Source organism: Macaca nemestrina, chromosome 5 (genome assembly GCF_043159975.1).
Source record: "Macaca nemestrina isolate mMacNem1 chromosome 5, mMacNem.hap1, whole genome shotgun sequence".
Classification (NCBI taxonomy): Eukaryota; Metazoa; Chordata; class Mammalia; order Primates; family Cercopithecidae; genus Macaca; species Macaca nemestrina.
The window spans coordinates 140,570,009-140,585,939 of record NC_092129.1 but is presented as its reverse complement, the minus strand read 5'-3'; the positions used below and the strand labels follow the sequence as shown (position 1 = coordinate 140,585,939).

The window sequence follows — 15,931 nt, the reverse complement described above, 5'->3', positions numbered from 1 at the left end:
ACAGGTATCTATTCTTTTGTTATTACACAGGGGATGGCTTATGAAATGCATGTTCTGTATCCTTGTTTAAGTTTTCCTGGTTTACTTTTTCACTCCCCTGAGATTCTTACCCCCTTTCCCACCCTTAAACACGGAGCACAGTGACAGGGAGGAAAGATGCCTGGCAGGTCTGTGGCCAGCCCCTACCTGACAGCTCAGTCAGCTGCAAGTGACCAAATTGCTCTGAGTCTCACCTTCCTCATCTATAGAGCAGGCTCATAATGCCTCGGAGGTATCATGGAGAGATGTGGTATTACAGATGACAAGTGTGGGCCGGGCACAGTGGCTCACGCCTGTAATCCCAGCACTTTGGGAGGCTGAGGCAGGCAGATCACAAGATCAAGAGATCGAGACCATCCTGGCCAACATGGTGAAACCCCTTCTCTACTAAAAATACAAAATTTAGCTGGGTGTGGTGGCTCGTGCCTGTAGTCCCAGTTACAGTTACTCAGGAGGCTGAGGCAGGAGAATCGCTTGAACTCAGGAAGCAGAAGTTGCAGTGAACCAAGATTGCGCCACTGCACTCCAGTCTGGCAACAGAGCAAGACTCCAACTCAAAAAAAAAAAAAAAAAAGACAAGCGTGATCCTTGTGGAAGAATTGACATTCTTCCCAGGTGAGCTGCCTCTCTCCTCAGAGATGTGGTCACCTGATGGGTGGGCAGGGGCTAGGCTATGGACCAAGCACACCTCTGGAGAGTGCTAGTGACACGCAGGAATGGGAAGTGTTGCACTGTGGTTCATAGGTGCCTCAGTGGCGAGGGAGAGGAGAGGGTGATGTAGGAGAGCTGCGTTCTTGGCTTGTGATTCAGATGTTGGCACTGATGAGTTGGTAGCTCTGCCCTCTTTTGGAAGATTAGATGGGCACCCTCCCCACCTCCAGGAAAGCCCAGCCCCAGAAATAGCCTGGGCCCTCCAGCCCCCTTCACTGCAGAGCTTTCTATGGCACAGAAGACAGCCAAGCCTGAACAGGCCCCAGCTCTGGGTCCTCCCAGGAGCACCAACCCCCTGAAGCCTCCCTGCCTCAGCCTATGCCCTGCCAGGGCATCCGCCAGCCACCCAATGCAATCACCAGCTGTCCAGCCCCAGTCCCGCTCTCACCACCATCCTCTTTCTTTTTCTTTTTTTCTTTTTTTTTTTTTTTTGAGACGGAGTTGTGCTCTTGTTGTTGCCCAGGCTGGAGTGCAGTGGCACGATCTTGGCTCACTGCAACCTCCGTCTCCCGGGTTCAAGCGATTCTCCTGCCTCAGCCGCCTGAGTAGCTGGGATTACAGGCGTGTGCCACTACGAACAGTTATTTTGTATTTTTAGTAGAGACGGGGTTTCTCCATGTTGGTCAGGCTGGTCTCAAACTCCCAACCTCAGGTGATCCGCCCACCTCGGCCTCCCAAAGTGCTGGGATTACAGACATGAGCCACCGCGCCCGGACACCGTCTTCTTTCTTCTTCCATCTGATCATGTTCAGAAGTGTAAGGCCTATGGTTACATTCAGCCTGGTGGAAACTAAGCTTAAAAACCCAAACCCAGCCAGAGATGGTGGCTCATGCCTGTAATCCCAGCATTTTGGGAGGCCAAGGTGCACGGATTACCTGAGGTCAGGCGTTCGAGACCAGCCTGGCCAACATGGTGAAACCCCATCTCTACTAAAAATACAAAAGTTAGCCGGGGGTGGTGGTGGGTGCCTGTAATCCCATCTGCTCGGGAGATTGAGGCAGGAGAATCGCCTGAACCCAGGAGGCAGAAGTTGCAGTGAGCCGAGATGGCACCACTGCACTCCAGCCTGGGAGACAGAGTGAGACTCCGTCTCGACAAACAAACAAACAAAACCTCAAACCTTTTAGGAAACTCAGGCCAAACTACAATGGAGGGACCTGCCCAAGGTCACTGAGCTACTGTAGTAGGTGTCAGAGCTGGAACTAGAACTCAAGACTCTGGCGAGGCCCTATCCAGCTCCAGCCAATTCACTTCCCCAAAGGAAAGGATGTTTCCAGTCCCTCCTCGCCAACTCCCAACCATGGGTGAAGGTCCCTGGGGCGAGGGTGGACAGGGACCCCCAGGACCCCACATCAGTAGCGTTTTACATGGAGCAGTTATTGGTGGGGTTATTTTTACTGGAAAACTTTGAGGAGAAGTTTTATAATTGAATACACGTAAATACATTAGGAAATATAGTGTAGAACGCCCATGAAAAGTAAAGTCTCAAGGACATTTTGCTTTTTTAGTGGCAGCTTCAGGCTTCTCTCCTAAAGCTCGAGGGGGTGGGTGGGCATGTCTATTTGCTCCTTTTGTTTGTTTGTTTGGCAATCTGGGAGGAAAAATATTAGAAGCACTGGTCTAATGAATGGTTCTGCCTTAAGCCGGGTGATAATGATCTGGTTCCTTTGTTACGTATCTTTTTATTCCATAATGGATTAGAAACAGCTTATAACAAAAATAATAAATAACAACAAACTATGAAATTAAAAAGCAGGCGGGGCACGGTGGCTCACGCCTGTAATCCTAGCACTTTGGGAGGCCAAGGGGGGTGGATCACGAGGTCAGGAGTTTGAGACCAGCCTGGCCAACATAGCGATACCCCGTCTCTACTAAGAAATACAAAAAAATTAGCCAAGCATGGTGATGCGTGTCTGTAGTCTCAGCTATTCGGGAGGCTGAGGCAGGAGAATCGCGTGAACCCGGGAGGTGAAGGTTGCAGTGAGCCAAGATTGTGCCACTGCACTCCAGCTTGGGCAACAGAGTGAGACTTCGTCTGTGAAAAAAAAGAGAGAAATTAAAAAGCAGAACCAGCGGAAAAGGGACTTTAAATAAGTCAGTTTGGGCATGAGGAGGAAGAGGCCAGGAATAAACAAATAAACATACATAAGATGGCAATGAATGCTGAGGAAAAAAATTAAGCAGGGTAATGAGAATAGAGGGTGTGGAGGAGGAAGGGCATTGCCCTTTATTTATTTATTTATTTATTTATTTATTTATTTATTTAGAGACAGGGTCTCGCTGCGTCACCCAGGCTAGAGTGCAGTGGTGTGATCTCAGCTCACTCAATTGCCCCAGCTCAATCAATCTTCCCACCTCAGCCTCCCAAGTGGCTGGGACTATAGGTGCACGCCACCATGCCCTGCTAATTTTTTTTATTTTTAGTACAGACGGGGTTTTACCATGTTGCCCAGGTTGGTCTCAAACTCCTGGTCTCAAGCCATTCACCCACCTCAGCCTCCCAAAGTGCTGGGATTATAGGCATGAGCCACCATGCCCAGCCTGGGATATGGTCCTTTAATGGAGTGATTATGGAAGGCCTGTCCTCTCCAAGAAGGTGACATTTGAATTGAGACCAATGGAAAAGAGCATTGGGTGGCACAGGATAGCCAGTGCAAAAGCCCTGAGGCAAGAGTGGGCTTAGCGTATTTAAGAAGTTCAGTGTGGCCAGCATGGAGTGGTAAGGGGCAGGAGTGAGAGAGGGTGGGAGCACGTGGGGTCTTGTGGGCATCCTAATGATAGCAGTGTTTACCATGAAGGGGTGGGCCAAACAGAGGAGTGAGATCACCTGACTTAGGTTTAACAGGCTCATCCTGGACGCTGTGTTAAGAATTGACTTCCTGTAATCCCAGCACTTTGGGAGGCCGAGGTGGGCGGATCACGAGGTCAGGAGTTCGAGACCATCCTGACTAACATGGTGAAACCCCATCTCTAGTAAAAAATACAAAAAAAAATTAGCTGGGCGCGGTGGCGGGCGCCTGTAGTCCCAGCCACTCAGGAGGCTGAGGCAGGAGAATGGCGTGAACCCGGGAGGTGGAGCCTGCAGTGAGCCGAGATCGCGCCACTGCACTCTGGGCCACAGAGCCACACCCTGTCTCCAAAAAAAAAAAAAAAAAAAAAAAGAAAGAAAGAAATGGTAGGTTTATCTTAAAGTTAAACTGACAAGATTTGCCAAGGGATTGGAAGTGGTGTGTGAAGAGTTGTCAGGGAAGAATGCGGCTCCACGCCCTGAGGTGGAGAAGGCTCTGGGTGTGGGAGGCCAGGCGGGACTCAGGTGTTCAGCTGTGCACCTGTTAAGTGCGAGATGCCATTAGGCAGCCAAGTGGAAACACTGAGTTGGTAGCTGGCTCCATGAGTGGTATTCGGGGGAGGGCTGGAAGTCATCAGGGTGGGTGAGAGTTGAGGATGTCATGTCTACTATCCCAGGCTTACCTCTCGATAGATCCAAGGAAAAAACCCATCTAGAATAATTGAAAGGATTGTTGGACTGCAGTTCCCAGCCTTCCTGAACAGCTTCATCCCATCTGGTGGTTGTGTTCTTTTTGGTTTTGTCAATATTGTTTTCTTTTTTTTTGAGACGGAGTCTTGCCCTAGGACCCAGGCTGGAGTGCAATGGCACTGATCTCGGCTCACTGCAACCTCCGCTTCCTGGATTCAGACGATTCTCCTGCCTCAGGCTCCTGAGTAGCTGGGATTACAGGTGCCCACCACCACGCCCAGCCAATTTTTGTATTTTTAGTAGAGACGGGGTTTCACCATGTTGGCCAGGCTAGTCTTGAACTCCTGACCTCAAATGATCCACCCGCCTCAACTTCCCAAAGTGCTGGGATAACAGGCTTGAGCCACCATACCTGGCCGAGATTCTTTTCCCCCTCAAATCAATCAGAATACATCTTCACTGTTTGTTTTGTCGAATTTCCTCAAGCTAGACTATAGGAATGTTCTGGAAGACAGCGTTGTAACATTTCAGAGCCCCAGAGCCCAACTCCCTGCATAACAACCCTGGCTCTCTGGCTTGCTAGCTCGGTGACCTTGGACAAGTTACAGAGCCTTTGGTAACAAAAGTGCCTGCCTCTTGGGGTTGTTGGGAGGATCGTATGAAATCATATGCGTAAAGTGCTTAGAATCGTGCCTGGTACCTAATAAGTTGTTGCAGGACAGGCTCCCCAGGAGACTGAGGTTTGCGTGCAGCAAGATTGCTGGGAGTGCCCTCAGGACGCACACCAGTGTGGGAGAGGGAGAAGTGGGCACAGAGCAAAGCTGGGCTGCCTGCACTTGCAATGGAGGGGCGCCCTGGTCTGCAAGGACCTTCAGAGTTGTCCTGCATTGAGGGGAGGGACTTAGTGAATGTGAGCTGCCTCTAGGGAGTGGGCATGACCTTGGGTGAGGTGACTCTCCCCTGGAAGGACAATTCCTGGGGAGGGACTGCCAGCTGCTGGCTGGGGTGTGAAAGCTTCAGTCCTAGAAAGGGAGAGGGTCAGGGAGACAGTGTAGCATCCATTGTGAGTGCTTGCTGACCACTATCATGAGGCTTGATTGAAACAGAAGCAAGCCTGAGCAACACAGCGACACCCCATCTTTTTTTTTTTTTTTTTTTTTTGAGACAGATTCTCACTCTGTCGCCAGGCTGGAGTGCAGTGGTGCAATCTCAGCTTACTGCAACCTCCGCCTCCTGGGTTCAAGTGATTCTCCTGCCTCAGCCTCCCGAGTAGCTGAGACTACAGGTGCGTGCAACCACGCCCAGCTAATTTTTGTTTTTTTGTTTTTTTTTTGTTTTTTTTTTTTGAGATAGAGTCTCGCTCTGTCGTCCAGGCTGGAGTGCAGTGGCGCGATCTCCACTCACTGCAAGCTCCGCCTCCTGGGTTCACACCATTCTCCTGCCTCAGCCTTCCGTGTAGCTGGGACTACAGGTGCCCACCACCGCGCTCAGCTAATTTTTTGTATCTTTAGTAGAGAGGGGTTTCACCATGTTGGCCAGGATGGTCTCGATCTCTTGACCGCATGATCCGCCCACCTCAACCTCTCAAAGTGCAGGGATTACAGGTGTGAGCCATCATGCCCGGTCGACACCCCATCTTTAAAAAAAAAACAAAAAAACATGTTTTTAATTAGTCAGGCATGGTGGTGCGCACCTGTAGTCCCAGCTACTCAGGAGGCTGAGGTGGGAGGATCACTTGAGTCCAGGAGTTCAAGGGTTCAGTGAGCCATGATCATGCCACTGCACACCAGCCTGGGCAACAGAGTAAGACCCTGTCTCTGAGAGAGAGAGAGAGAGAGAGAGATGCAAAGGTATCATTTTTATTTTTAAATATTTTTTGAGATGAGGTCTCACTATGTTGCCTAGGCCAGTCTCAAACTCCTGGGCTCAAGCGAGCCTCTCAAGTATCTAGGGCTATAGGCATGCACCACTGCACCTTGCTGAAATCGTGTCTTTAAAACATTATGGCCACCCAAGGAATGACTGTCAGCCTAACAGTGACTCTATGACCACCTCCCAGTACTGCTTACCCCAAGCCTGCTCTCTCTACTTACTGCCCTCTCTGAAACAAAAATTTGGAGAGTGCTGTCACAACCACCCCAACCCCATTGCCCTGGGGGCAAAAGGCAGTGCAGCAGGTGCTGTCTGACTCCCTAGCACCCTCCAGCTGTGTGGCCTTGGCAAGGTCAGTTGGCCTGCGGAGGCTGTGGTTTCTTCTTTGGTAAGCTGGGCATGGCACTATCTGCCCCAAGGGAGATGAGGTGATGACACATGACACTGCACAGCAGGGGTTCTCGAAGTGCCATCCCTGTACCATCAAGACTTGCAGCCTCACCTGGTAACTTGTTAGAAATGTGAATTCCCAGCCAGGCGTGGTGACTCACGCCTGTAATCCCAGCACTTTGGGAGGCCAAGGCAGGTGAATCACCTGAGGTCAGGAGTTCGAGACCAGCCTGGCCAAGATTGTGAAACCCCATTTCTATTAAAAATACAAAAATTAGCTGGGCATGGTGGTAATCCCAGCTACTTGGGAGGCTGAGGCAGGAGAATTGCTGTTGCACTGAGCCGAGATTGCGCCACTGCACTCCAGCCTGGTAGACAGAGGCTCCATCTCAGAAAACAAAAACCAAAAAAAAAAGAAAGACATATGAATTCCCCAGCCGCACCCCAAACCCACTGAATCAGGAGCTTTGGAACAAGTCCCAGAAACCTGTGTTTTGACAAGTGCTTCTGATGCACTTCTGAGTTTGAGAATGACTGGTGTGCCGGATAGCACTTAGCTTTGTGCCTGGATCCTAGCAGGAGCCATGTCAACCTCAGATGGATCTCAATCTGAACCTGAACCCCACCAGCCACACGAACTTCAGGCACTTGTAAGCAAAGTGCCACCAGCTGGCTAATGCCCACTCCACATGCACACATGGAGATGCCAGACTAAGACCGTGGTGCTGGACACCAGGGTAAATTACACAGGTGCCTTCTGCTCACTCCCCTCCCCTCTCCCTGGAGAATCCAGTTAAAGTGAATGTCAAGAGCAGCTTTAAATGGCCAAGAGAGGTCACCGAAAGACAGCTCGCTCTGTAGGAAAAATAAGCACACAAAGGGCATCGCTCATTCCTCTGCCTAGTTCATGCACGTGCTCCCATAAGGGTCACAGGCCAGCAAGAGAGGGCAACCACAAGGACAGCCCACCAGTGCCCCATGTGGTCCCATGCTCTCTTGGGCCACCAGGCTCTCCTGGGTGGGAGAGCTTGGCATTCTCCTGCTCCATTCCAGTTATTTGTGTGTATGTCCGTCTTCCACACTCAATTGTGAGCCTCTTGTGAGGTTCCTTGGCTTGTAGTGAGTAGCGCCCCCTCACAGTGTTGAATTGCATTGGTGGAATTCCATGCTGCCCTTAGCTATTAGAACAAATGCTGGAAAGTTGTGAACCAAAAGGCAGGAAGATGACAGATGGGGTAGCCCAGAGAGAGAGAGAGAAAGCAGGAGCCTACCAAACTCTCTTGAATGACTCAGAAAATAAACTGAGGCAACAATGAAAAGTGGCAGGAGATGCTCCTTTGCAGTGAGGAAAGTTGAAAGGAGTCAGAAGGCTCAGTCTGCAGAAGACAAGATTGAAGACATTCCACTTTCAAGAATGAGAAGGGAGTATGAGTGCGGTGGCTCTTGCCCGTAATCCCAGCACTTTGGGAGGCTGAGGCAGAAGGATTGCTTGAGCCCAAGAGTTCAAGACCAGCCTGGACAACATAATGAGACTGTGTCTCTATAAAAAAATAAAAACAAAAATTAGGCAGAGGCCGGGCGCGGTGGCTCAAGCCTGTAATCCCAGCACTTTGGGAGGCCGAGACAGGCGGATCACGAGGTCGGGCGATTGAGACCATCCTGGCTAACACGGTGAAACCCCGTCTCTACGAAAAAAATACAAAAAACTAGCCGGGTGAGGTGGCGGGCGCCAGTAGTCCCAGCTACTCGGGAGGCTGAGGCAGGAGAATGGCGTAAACCCGGGAGGCGGAGCTTGCAGTGAGCTGAGATCCGGCCACTGCACTCCAGCCTGGGTGACAGAGCAAGACTCCGTCTCAAAAAAAAAAATTAGGCATAGCACAGTGGCTCACGCCTGTAATCCCAGCACTTTGGGAGGCCAAGGCGGGTGGATCACGAGGTCGGGAGTTCAAGACCAGCCTGGTGAAACCCTGTCTCTATTAAAAATACAAAAAGTAGCCAGGCGTGGTGGCAGGTGCCTGTAATCCCAGCTACTCAGGACGCTGAGGCAGGAGAATCGCTTGAACCCAGAGGGCAGAGGTTGCAGTGAGCCGAGATCACACCACTGCACTCCAGCCTGGCGACAAAGCAAGACTCCATCTCAAAAAAAAAAAAAAATGAGCCAGGCCTGGTGGTGCATGCCTGTAGTCCCAGCTACTTGGAAGGCTGAGGTGGATCACTTGGGCTCCGGAGGCTGTGACCTATGAGGGCACTACTGCACTCCAGCCTGGGCGACAGAGCAAGACCCTGCCTCAGGAAAAAAAAAAAAAAATGAGAAGCAAGTATCCCATTTCTGGGAGTAGCATTAGGGCTAATGATCTTATGCTGAGGTGGAAGAGATTCAAAACAGCAAGTCTATTGGTCCCCACTCTGTGCTTAGACCCCTGCTAGGCCCTGAGAACCTCGTGCAGGGAGCCCATTCCTTAATAAAAACCAAACCTAGAACCGTAGGGCTTTCCTCTTGAAGGTGGGCTCTGCAGGTGGGGAGGGCTGGTGAACAGGTCGGGTCTGGCTGGCTTCTGCCGCCCTGGCGCCTTCTCAGTTCTCTGGCCCACATGTGACAGAAATTTACCCTTGGTCCACAGCTGAGATAGGCTGTGGCACCAACTAAGTTTGCTGAAGACCAAAGGAGCTCAAAAGGGAAAAAGGAACAGAGTGCAAATCACTTGGATTACTGGAGCTGGCCGCCCTGTGGCTGGCTCACTGGTGGGGTGCAGAGGGCTGCCTGAGATCCCCACGCCTTAGCCCTTTCTGAGGACCAGAACTCCCTCACCTGGTGCCATCACATCCCAGCTCATGTCTCTACTTAGAGGATGCAGTATCTCAGCCCACCAGGCAGGAGCCACTCCAAGGCGTCTGGACACCTTTATGATGAGACCTTAGAAACTCATCCCTAAAACTAAACCTTCTCAAAGCTTGATAACCTCAGCATTAGATGAAGTTCCACAACTTAGAAAGGATAAGGTTAGGTATTCATGAGTCCACTGGAGACAAGGCCTTTGCCCTTGAGGAACTTTTTTTTTTTTTTGAGATGGAGTCTCGCTCTGTCGCCCAGGCTGGAGTGCAGTGGTGTGATCTTGGCTCACTGCAAGCTCCGCCTCCCAGGTTCAAGCGATTCTCCTGCCTCAGCCTCCTAAGTAGCTGGGTTTACAGGCGCTTACCACCACGCCCAGGTAATTTTTTTGTATGTTTAGTAGAGATGGGGTTTAACCATGTTGGTAAGGCTAGTCTTGAACTCCTGACCTGGTGATCCACCCCTCTCGGCCTCCCAAAGTGCTGGGTTTATGCCACCGCGCCCAGCCAAGGAACTTACACAGTGCTTGATGATATCTGATTCAGTACTAACTTGTATTCATCAATAAACTCAATATACTGAGTACCTGCTAGTGCCAGGAGCAGCACTGGATGCTGGGGATACCGTGATGAGTGAGGCAGTCCTTACATTGTGGAGCTTATACGTTACTGGGAGAGAGATGTAGACCAAGTAACACTAGTTGGGGGAAGGAAACCAGCAGGGGCTGTGGGAAGCTTCGGCAGGAGCTGCTGTGGCCTAGTAGGTGAGGGATGTCTGAGCTGAAGCCTGAATAAGAAGAGGCTGCCACAGAAGTGGGAGAGGTAGGTATGGAGGAGGAAGAGGTCTCTGAGCAGTGCAGGGCTGGGGAAGGCTTCCTGTAGGAGCTCCAATCCAAGCTGGGCCTTGAGTGTAAGCTGGCCTATGGGAAGCCAAGGGAGCCCAAGCAATGAGGCGGGGATGAGTATGGGGGTAGTTTGGAGCCATTGGTCTGGCTGCTCTGGCCACACAATTGTGTGAGAAGGAAGTAGGGGAGAATCACTTTTTAGAGAGGTTGGATTTGAGTGGATGGCCAGGCACCCACATGGACATATCCAGGAGGCACTTCCAAAGTTAGAAATATGGACCCCTGGTACAGGTGAGCTTGAGGGGTGACACTGTCTCCTAAGGAAGAAACTAGAGAAGGAGTGGAGAGCCGAGGACAGGGTGGACAGGGAGACACCTGGAGGGAGGAAAGAAACCAGCGTGCAAGACAGAGAATCGGAGCACCTTGTTCCGCACAGGCTCAGAGAACGATTCTCAAGAAGGGGAAGGAGGGAGGAGTGGCTCATCTGTGCCAAATGTGAGTCAAGTTTCCAGAGGTGTGGGAACTGGGCAGAGGAGCACAGGATTATCCGTGCAATGAGGGAGTATTCATAATAAATTGCCTTGGTCTCTTCCCCTCTCCCAGAGGAGCACCTTTTCTCACATCGCTGGCAAAAAGCATCCCAGAGGCCCCAACAGCAGGGCTCAGAATCTGGCCATCCCTGGGGCTTCGGAGGGAGGAGGCCCGGGCGCTCTGACAGGTGCCAGTGCCCATCCCGCCCGTACAGCTGACTGATGATGGCCTTTGAGCTGCAGAAATGGAAGCGGCCACAGGCTGCCAGGGGTAGGCAGGTGGGTGAGCAGGTGGGGGCAGGCCTGCCTGACAGCTCAGCAGTGAGGTGGCCTCTCCCTCACCCCTCCAGGTTCTGGAGCCACCTCTGTCCTACAGCTTTGCACAGAAGGGCTCACCTGGAGTGAGAGGAAGCCTCTCTCCTTCAACAAGCCTGGCCGTGACAAAAGCTGAGCTTGACCTTTTCCAGGACAGGCCCCTTTACATATTGCTGACGCCAGGCCCCAGGCTTCCAGCTCAGCTTTTCCAGGGACCTGTCCTAGCTGTTGCTTTGGGCCAGGCTGGGCTTCACAAGAGAGGTGGGGTGGGGTTCTGGCCCAGGGAATAGTGAAAAGGCTTCAGAAACCAAGGTGTGGCCAATCTGATCCAGGAACATCTGCCCCACCCATGCCCATTCATCTTGTTTTGGCACCAGGGTAGCTCTAGCCCACTCAGCCTCTCCTCCACCGCCACTCTAAAAGAGGTAAAGTTTGGGGGGTACGACTGGGAGAGGATAAGTGGGTGGGGAGAGTGGTTACAGCTCTAAGGGAGGCAGCTGTGATGAGTCACGCAGAAAGAACAGGGTTTCCAGTCAGAGGGGTCATTCTGAGCAACTCACATGTCTTCCCGGGGGCCTTGATTTCCTCATCAGCAAAATGGAATTAGGAGTATTACATGGCCGGCACATTTTAGAGGATTGTCACAGGTAAATGAGAGAGAGAAGGAACTTTGCAAACTGTCAAGGTTAAATAAGTGTTGCCGGGTACCTTGACCACTGTCACTTAAGGAGTTTTCAACGTGAAGCCTGTGGAGCCTGAATCTGGGGGAATCTGTGGGGTGCCTGAAATAGTGTATAAAATGCACTTGTGGCCTCTTGAGAAGCGTGCATCAGTTTCTCAAAGAGGTCAGGGACCAACAAAGTTTAATATCCAGACAAGGCCCAAGTCCACCCTCCCCATTTCTCCGATGAGTCAGCTGACACCCCGGTCACACAGCTTGTCAGAGGCAGAGCCAGGATGTGGGGCCCTTGTTCTCTGCCCTCCCTCCTAGGTTAACCATTGCCCCTCCCATGTCAGATGAGGGAGAAAATGTTAGAAGGGAGCAAGGGGGGGAGAAAAGCCAGATGAAGGGCCTGAGCCACTATCCCGACTCGGGGTTTCCAGAATGAGGACATCATGGTATATGTTGGGGGACAGTGAGAGACAGGAGAACGAGGAGGCACCAAGGATGGGAGAGGCCCTTCCTGGAAGCCCAAATTTCAGAGTAAGTGAGTCATCTTCCTTTTCCCATAAAGTCCCCACAAAAGACTCAGAGGAGGAAACACAACGCTTTCTCTAACACTGTCTCGAGATGACTTTTCTGGTTTTCTTTTCTGGAAAAAAAATAAATTGGGGGCCGGGTGCTGTGGCTCATGCCTGCAATCCCAGCACTTTGGGAGGCCGAAGCAAGTGGATCACAAGGTCAGGAGTTCAAGAACAGCCTGGCCAACATAGTGAAACCCCATTGCCACTAAAAAATACAAAAATTAGCTGGACGTGGTGGCGCATGCCTGTAGTCCCAGCTACTCGGGAGGCTGAAGCAGGAGAATCGCTTGAACCTGGAAGGTGGAGGCTGCAGTGAGCCAGGATGGTGCCACTGCACTCCAGCCTAGGTGACAGAGCAAGACTCCGTCTAAAATAATAATAATAAAATAAAATATTCTAAAAGTATGACGTCAAGATGGCCTTAAAATAAAAAAAGCTTTATGGAAAATTGTAATGGGCCACATACGAATGTGAGGTAGCCATCACCCAAAGATGCCATTTGTTGATCTACTACTAAGTGCTAGGCACGTGCTGGATGCTTTGCCTAAATCAGTATGTCACCACCACAAGAGGCCTTCCCTGACCACCCTGTTAAAGTAAATCCATTCTTCTCCCCACATCTAGCTATTCTCTCACGTTCCCTGTTCCTTTCCTTCTTACTACTTGTAATTTTTGATGTTTTTGTGTGCTCTTTTTCAGTCCTCTCCTCCACTAGACTATTAGCTTGCCATGAACAGGAGTCATGTGGGTGAGTTGATGGCAGTCTATCCATGCTAAGCATAGTGGCCTGTATCCATTAGTTACCCAAATCCTTGTTAGACAAACACAGCCATGGAGCTGGAGGCCAGTCCAAACTGGCCGTTTATTTTCCAAGTCAAGTGAGACTCAGTCTTCCCTGCCCACCCCAGAGCAATATACAGTTGAGAGTCTAGACCCCACTCCTCAGGCCTTAGCACAGCAGATAAATTAGTGATCTCTTTTATAAAACATTGTACAGGGAAAATACATACATATAGAGAGAGCTAGTGCTGGCGCTGGGGTGGGATTCGCTTCTTGAACACAGATAACCAGGCCCTACCCCATCATGGTGGCTGGCCTTGGTCATCTGGGCACCCACCCACCCCTGCACTTTCTTCCCTAAAGTGGCTCACCTGCTGTCCTGACAACACAGTGCCTAGGCTGGTTACCACAAGTAATAAATGTCCAACATCTTCCCCCAAAGGGAACTACTTTCTGGCTGGCCCCCACCAGCCTGCTCCTCTGAAATGGACCACTCTTCAGTCCTTCCTTCTTACTGAGGCAGGCCACCTTGGTCTGGTCCCAAGAATTTGGCCCACCAAGACCTGAAGATAGGGAAGCAAGACCCAGGAATATTGCTTCCTGGTATGTTTGGTGATTATAGCATCTAAACCAGGACTTTTTTGCAAAGTGGAAGGGGGTCTAATTCACTGGAAAACAAGCATAAACCTAGACAGCCCAGGCAAAGGACACGTGGTCACCATACTAATAGGTCTCCCCTGCTCTTTTTTTTTTTTTTTGAGACGGAGTCTTGCTGTGTCACCAGGCTGGAGTGCAGTGGCGCGATCTCGGCTCACTGCAACCTCTGCCTCCCGCGTTCGAGCGATTCTCCTGCCTCAGCCTCCCGAGTAGCTGGGACTACAGGCACACACCACCATGCCCAGTTCATTTTTGTATTTTTAGTAGAGACGGGGTTTCACCATGTAGGCCAAGATGGTCTCAATCTCTTGTGATCCACCCACTTCAGCCTCCCAAAGGGCTAAGATTACAGGCGTAAGCCACCGTGCCCGGCCAGGTCTCCCCTGCTCTTAACTGGCCCAATCCTAGCACCCTTTTTTTCCCCCCCATATTTTTAGTAGAGATAGGGTTTCACCATTTTGGCAAGGTGGTCTCGAACTTCTGACTTCAAGTGGTCCACCAGCCTCGGCCTCCCAAAGTGCTGGGATTACAGGTGTGAGTCACTGCACCCGGCCAACCAATCCTACCACTCTTGACTTTCCCAAACACATTCCCCTTCAGCAGCAAGCTTCTTCAGACCTCCATTCCCATCTCTGCTGCCTCCACTCTCCAAGGCTTTCTAGCATCTTAAGGCATCAGTAGTATTGGTGACTTGTAGTATCAGTGTTAGGAAAAATGCCCTCTCCAAATCCCATGAGACCTGGCCATGTAAAGCCCCTAGTGTCAAGCCAAAGACTCATGGCTCCTTGGGCCCAATCCCCAAAATCAGGGCTGCACAGGTCTGAATAGCACAGCCAGGCTTAACCCTGCTTCCCATCCTAAACTTGCCAAGTGTCCTCTCTCTAGGCTTCCCTGTAGCTAAGGGCCAGAGCCAAGGAGAAATGAACCATCAATCTCCCACCTCTGCCCTTGGCCAATGCAAAGGGCTTCCAATCCACATGTGGGAGCTTCTCTCCCCACCCCACACATGGTCCTTCTCCATGTGTTATACATACACATTCCTGGTCCCACCTCAATGCGCCTAGGAACCCCAGGTGTTCACTCTTGCTTGGGATGGCAGGTGATGGAGGCTAAAGCTCTCCCTTCGGTGCCCTGCACACCCACCAGGATAGAGCTGGGAATCAGCCCTTTGCAAGGGCCTGAGAGACAATCACAGCTATCTTGATGGGTTCCAGTTCAGAATCAGTGACCCACCCCTTGTTTTCAGAACCTGCTCAGTAGGCCGTGCTTGTAAAACTGTTTTAAATAACTCTTGCTAAAGCAGATAGTACCAGAGAGCAGAAACTCAGCGCCCAGGTCCTTAATGGTTCCTCCTCTCTAACCTCCTTCCCCTCCCAACCCCGATATGTAAACAGTCCACAGCCACACCAGGCTTTGGGAAACAGAAGCCCACTCTTGATCTTCCTGGGCCACTGCTTCTCATCGTTGGTCTTTGGGGATCAAAGACTCCTCTGTCGCCTAACAGCTGCTGTGTACCTCCCACCCCCCACAAGAAACAAGTGCCCAGATCCTTAAGGACACAGTTTGTTGGAATAGAGCTAAGAGAGCCCCTGGCTCAGGAGGTGGCTTTCCAATGGGCCCCTGAGCAGGCATAGGAGATGGGATGGCGGGTCCCAGGCCTCACGGTGAACGTGTTGATGGGGCTTCCATAGCGGGTGGTGGTGTGGGGAGACCTGGGGGAGAGCAAGAGAAGTGAGGTTAATATCTGCAGCTGGTTAGCCAACACGCCTCCCATCTCCCCCAGGGACCGAGAGGAAAAGATGCTGCTCATACTTCTGTATTTGCCCCCACAAGCCCTGGGCTTATCGACCCCAGGGAGGGACTGAGACCATCACAGACAGGGCTCCCATTCCGGTCTGGGCCCTGCTGGCCAGAGAACATGCCTAATATCCTCTCTCTCAGAAATCTTTCACTCCTAGCCTGTGTCTGGATCCAACTCTGTGTTGGGAAATCCCTCCACCGAAGGCCCACTCAGATCTCTGCCCGCCCCACACTTAGCCTGACCGCTGGGATCTAGCGGGTGGGAGAGAGACGAGAGGAGATGATGGGGAAAGAGAACAAGGGAGGTCAGGAAGCAGGTCAGGAAGGCGCCAACAGCGCCCTCTCCCGGTAAGTGGGCCTCCCTCGCCGTTCTACCTGCAAGGCCGAGGGGAGAAAACCAAATGTTTTCTCTTGACTGATGGCCGGGCCTCCTTGGCCC

At 51.4% G+C, this 15,931-nt stretch overlaps 1 protein-coding gene across 1 annotated transcript in view; it reads right to left on the bottom strand.

Moving 5' to 3' along the window:
- Positions 1-12,650: 12,650 nt before the first annotated feature.
- The window catches only part of C5H6orf132 (chromosome 5 C6orf132 homolog), a 42,634-nt gene continuing 39,353 nt past the window's right edge, over positions 12,651-15,931 (bottom strand). Inside the window, exon 5 of the mRNA XM_071097046.1 lies at positions 12,651-15,404. Within this exon, the coding sequence (XP_070953147.1) occupies positions 15,287-15,404 (118 nt within the window). The 3' untranslated portion in view covers positions 12,651-15,286. The remainder of the gene's footprint in view (positions 15,405-15,931) is intronic.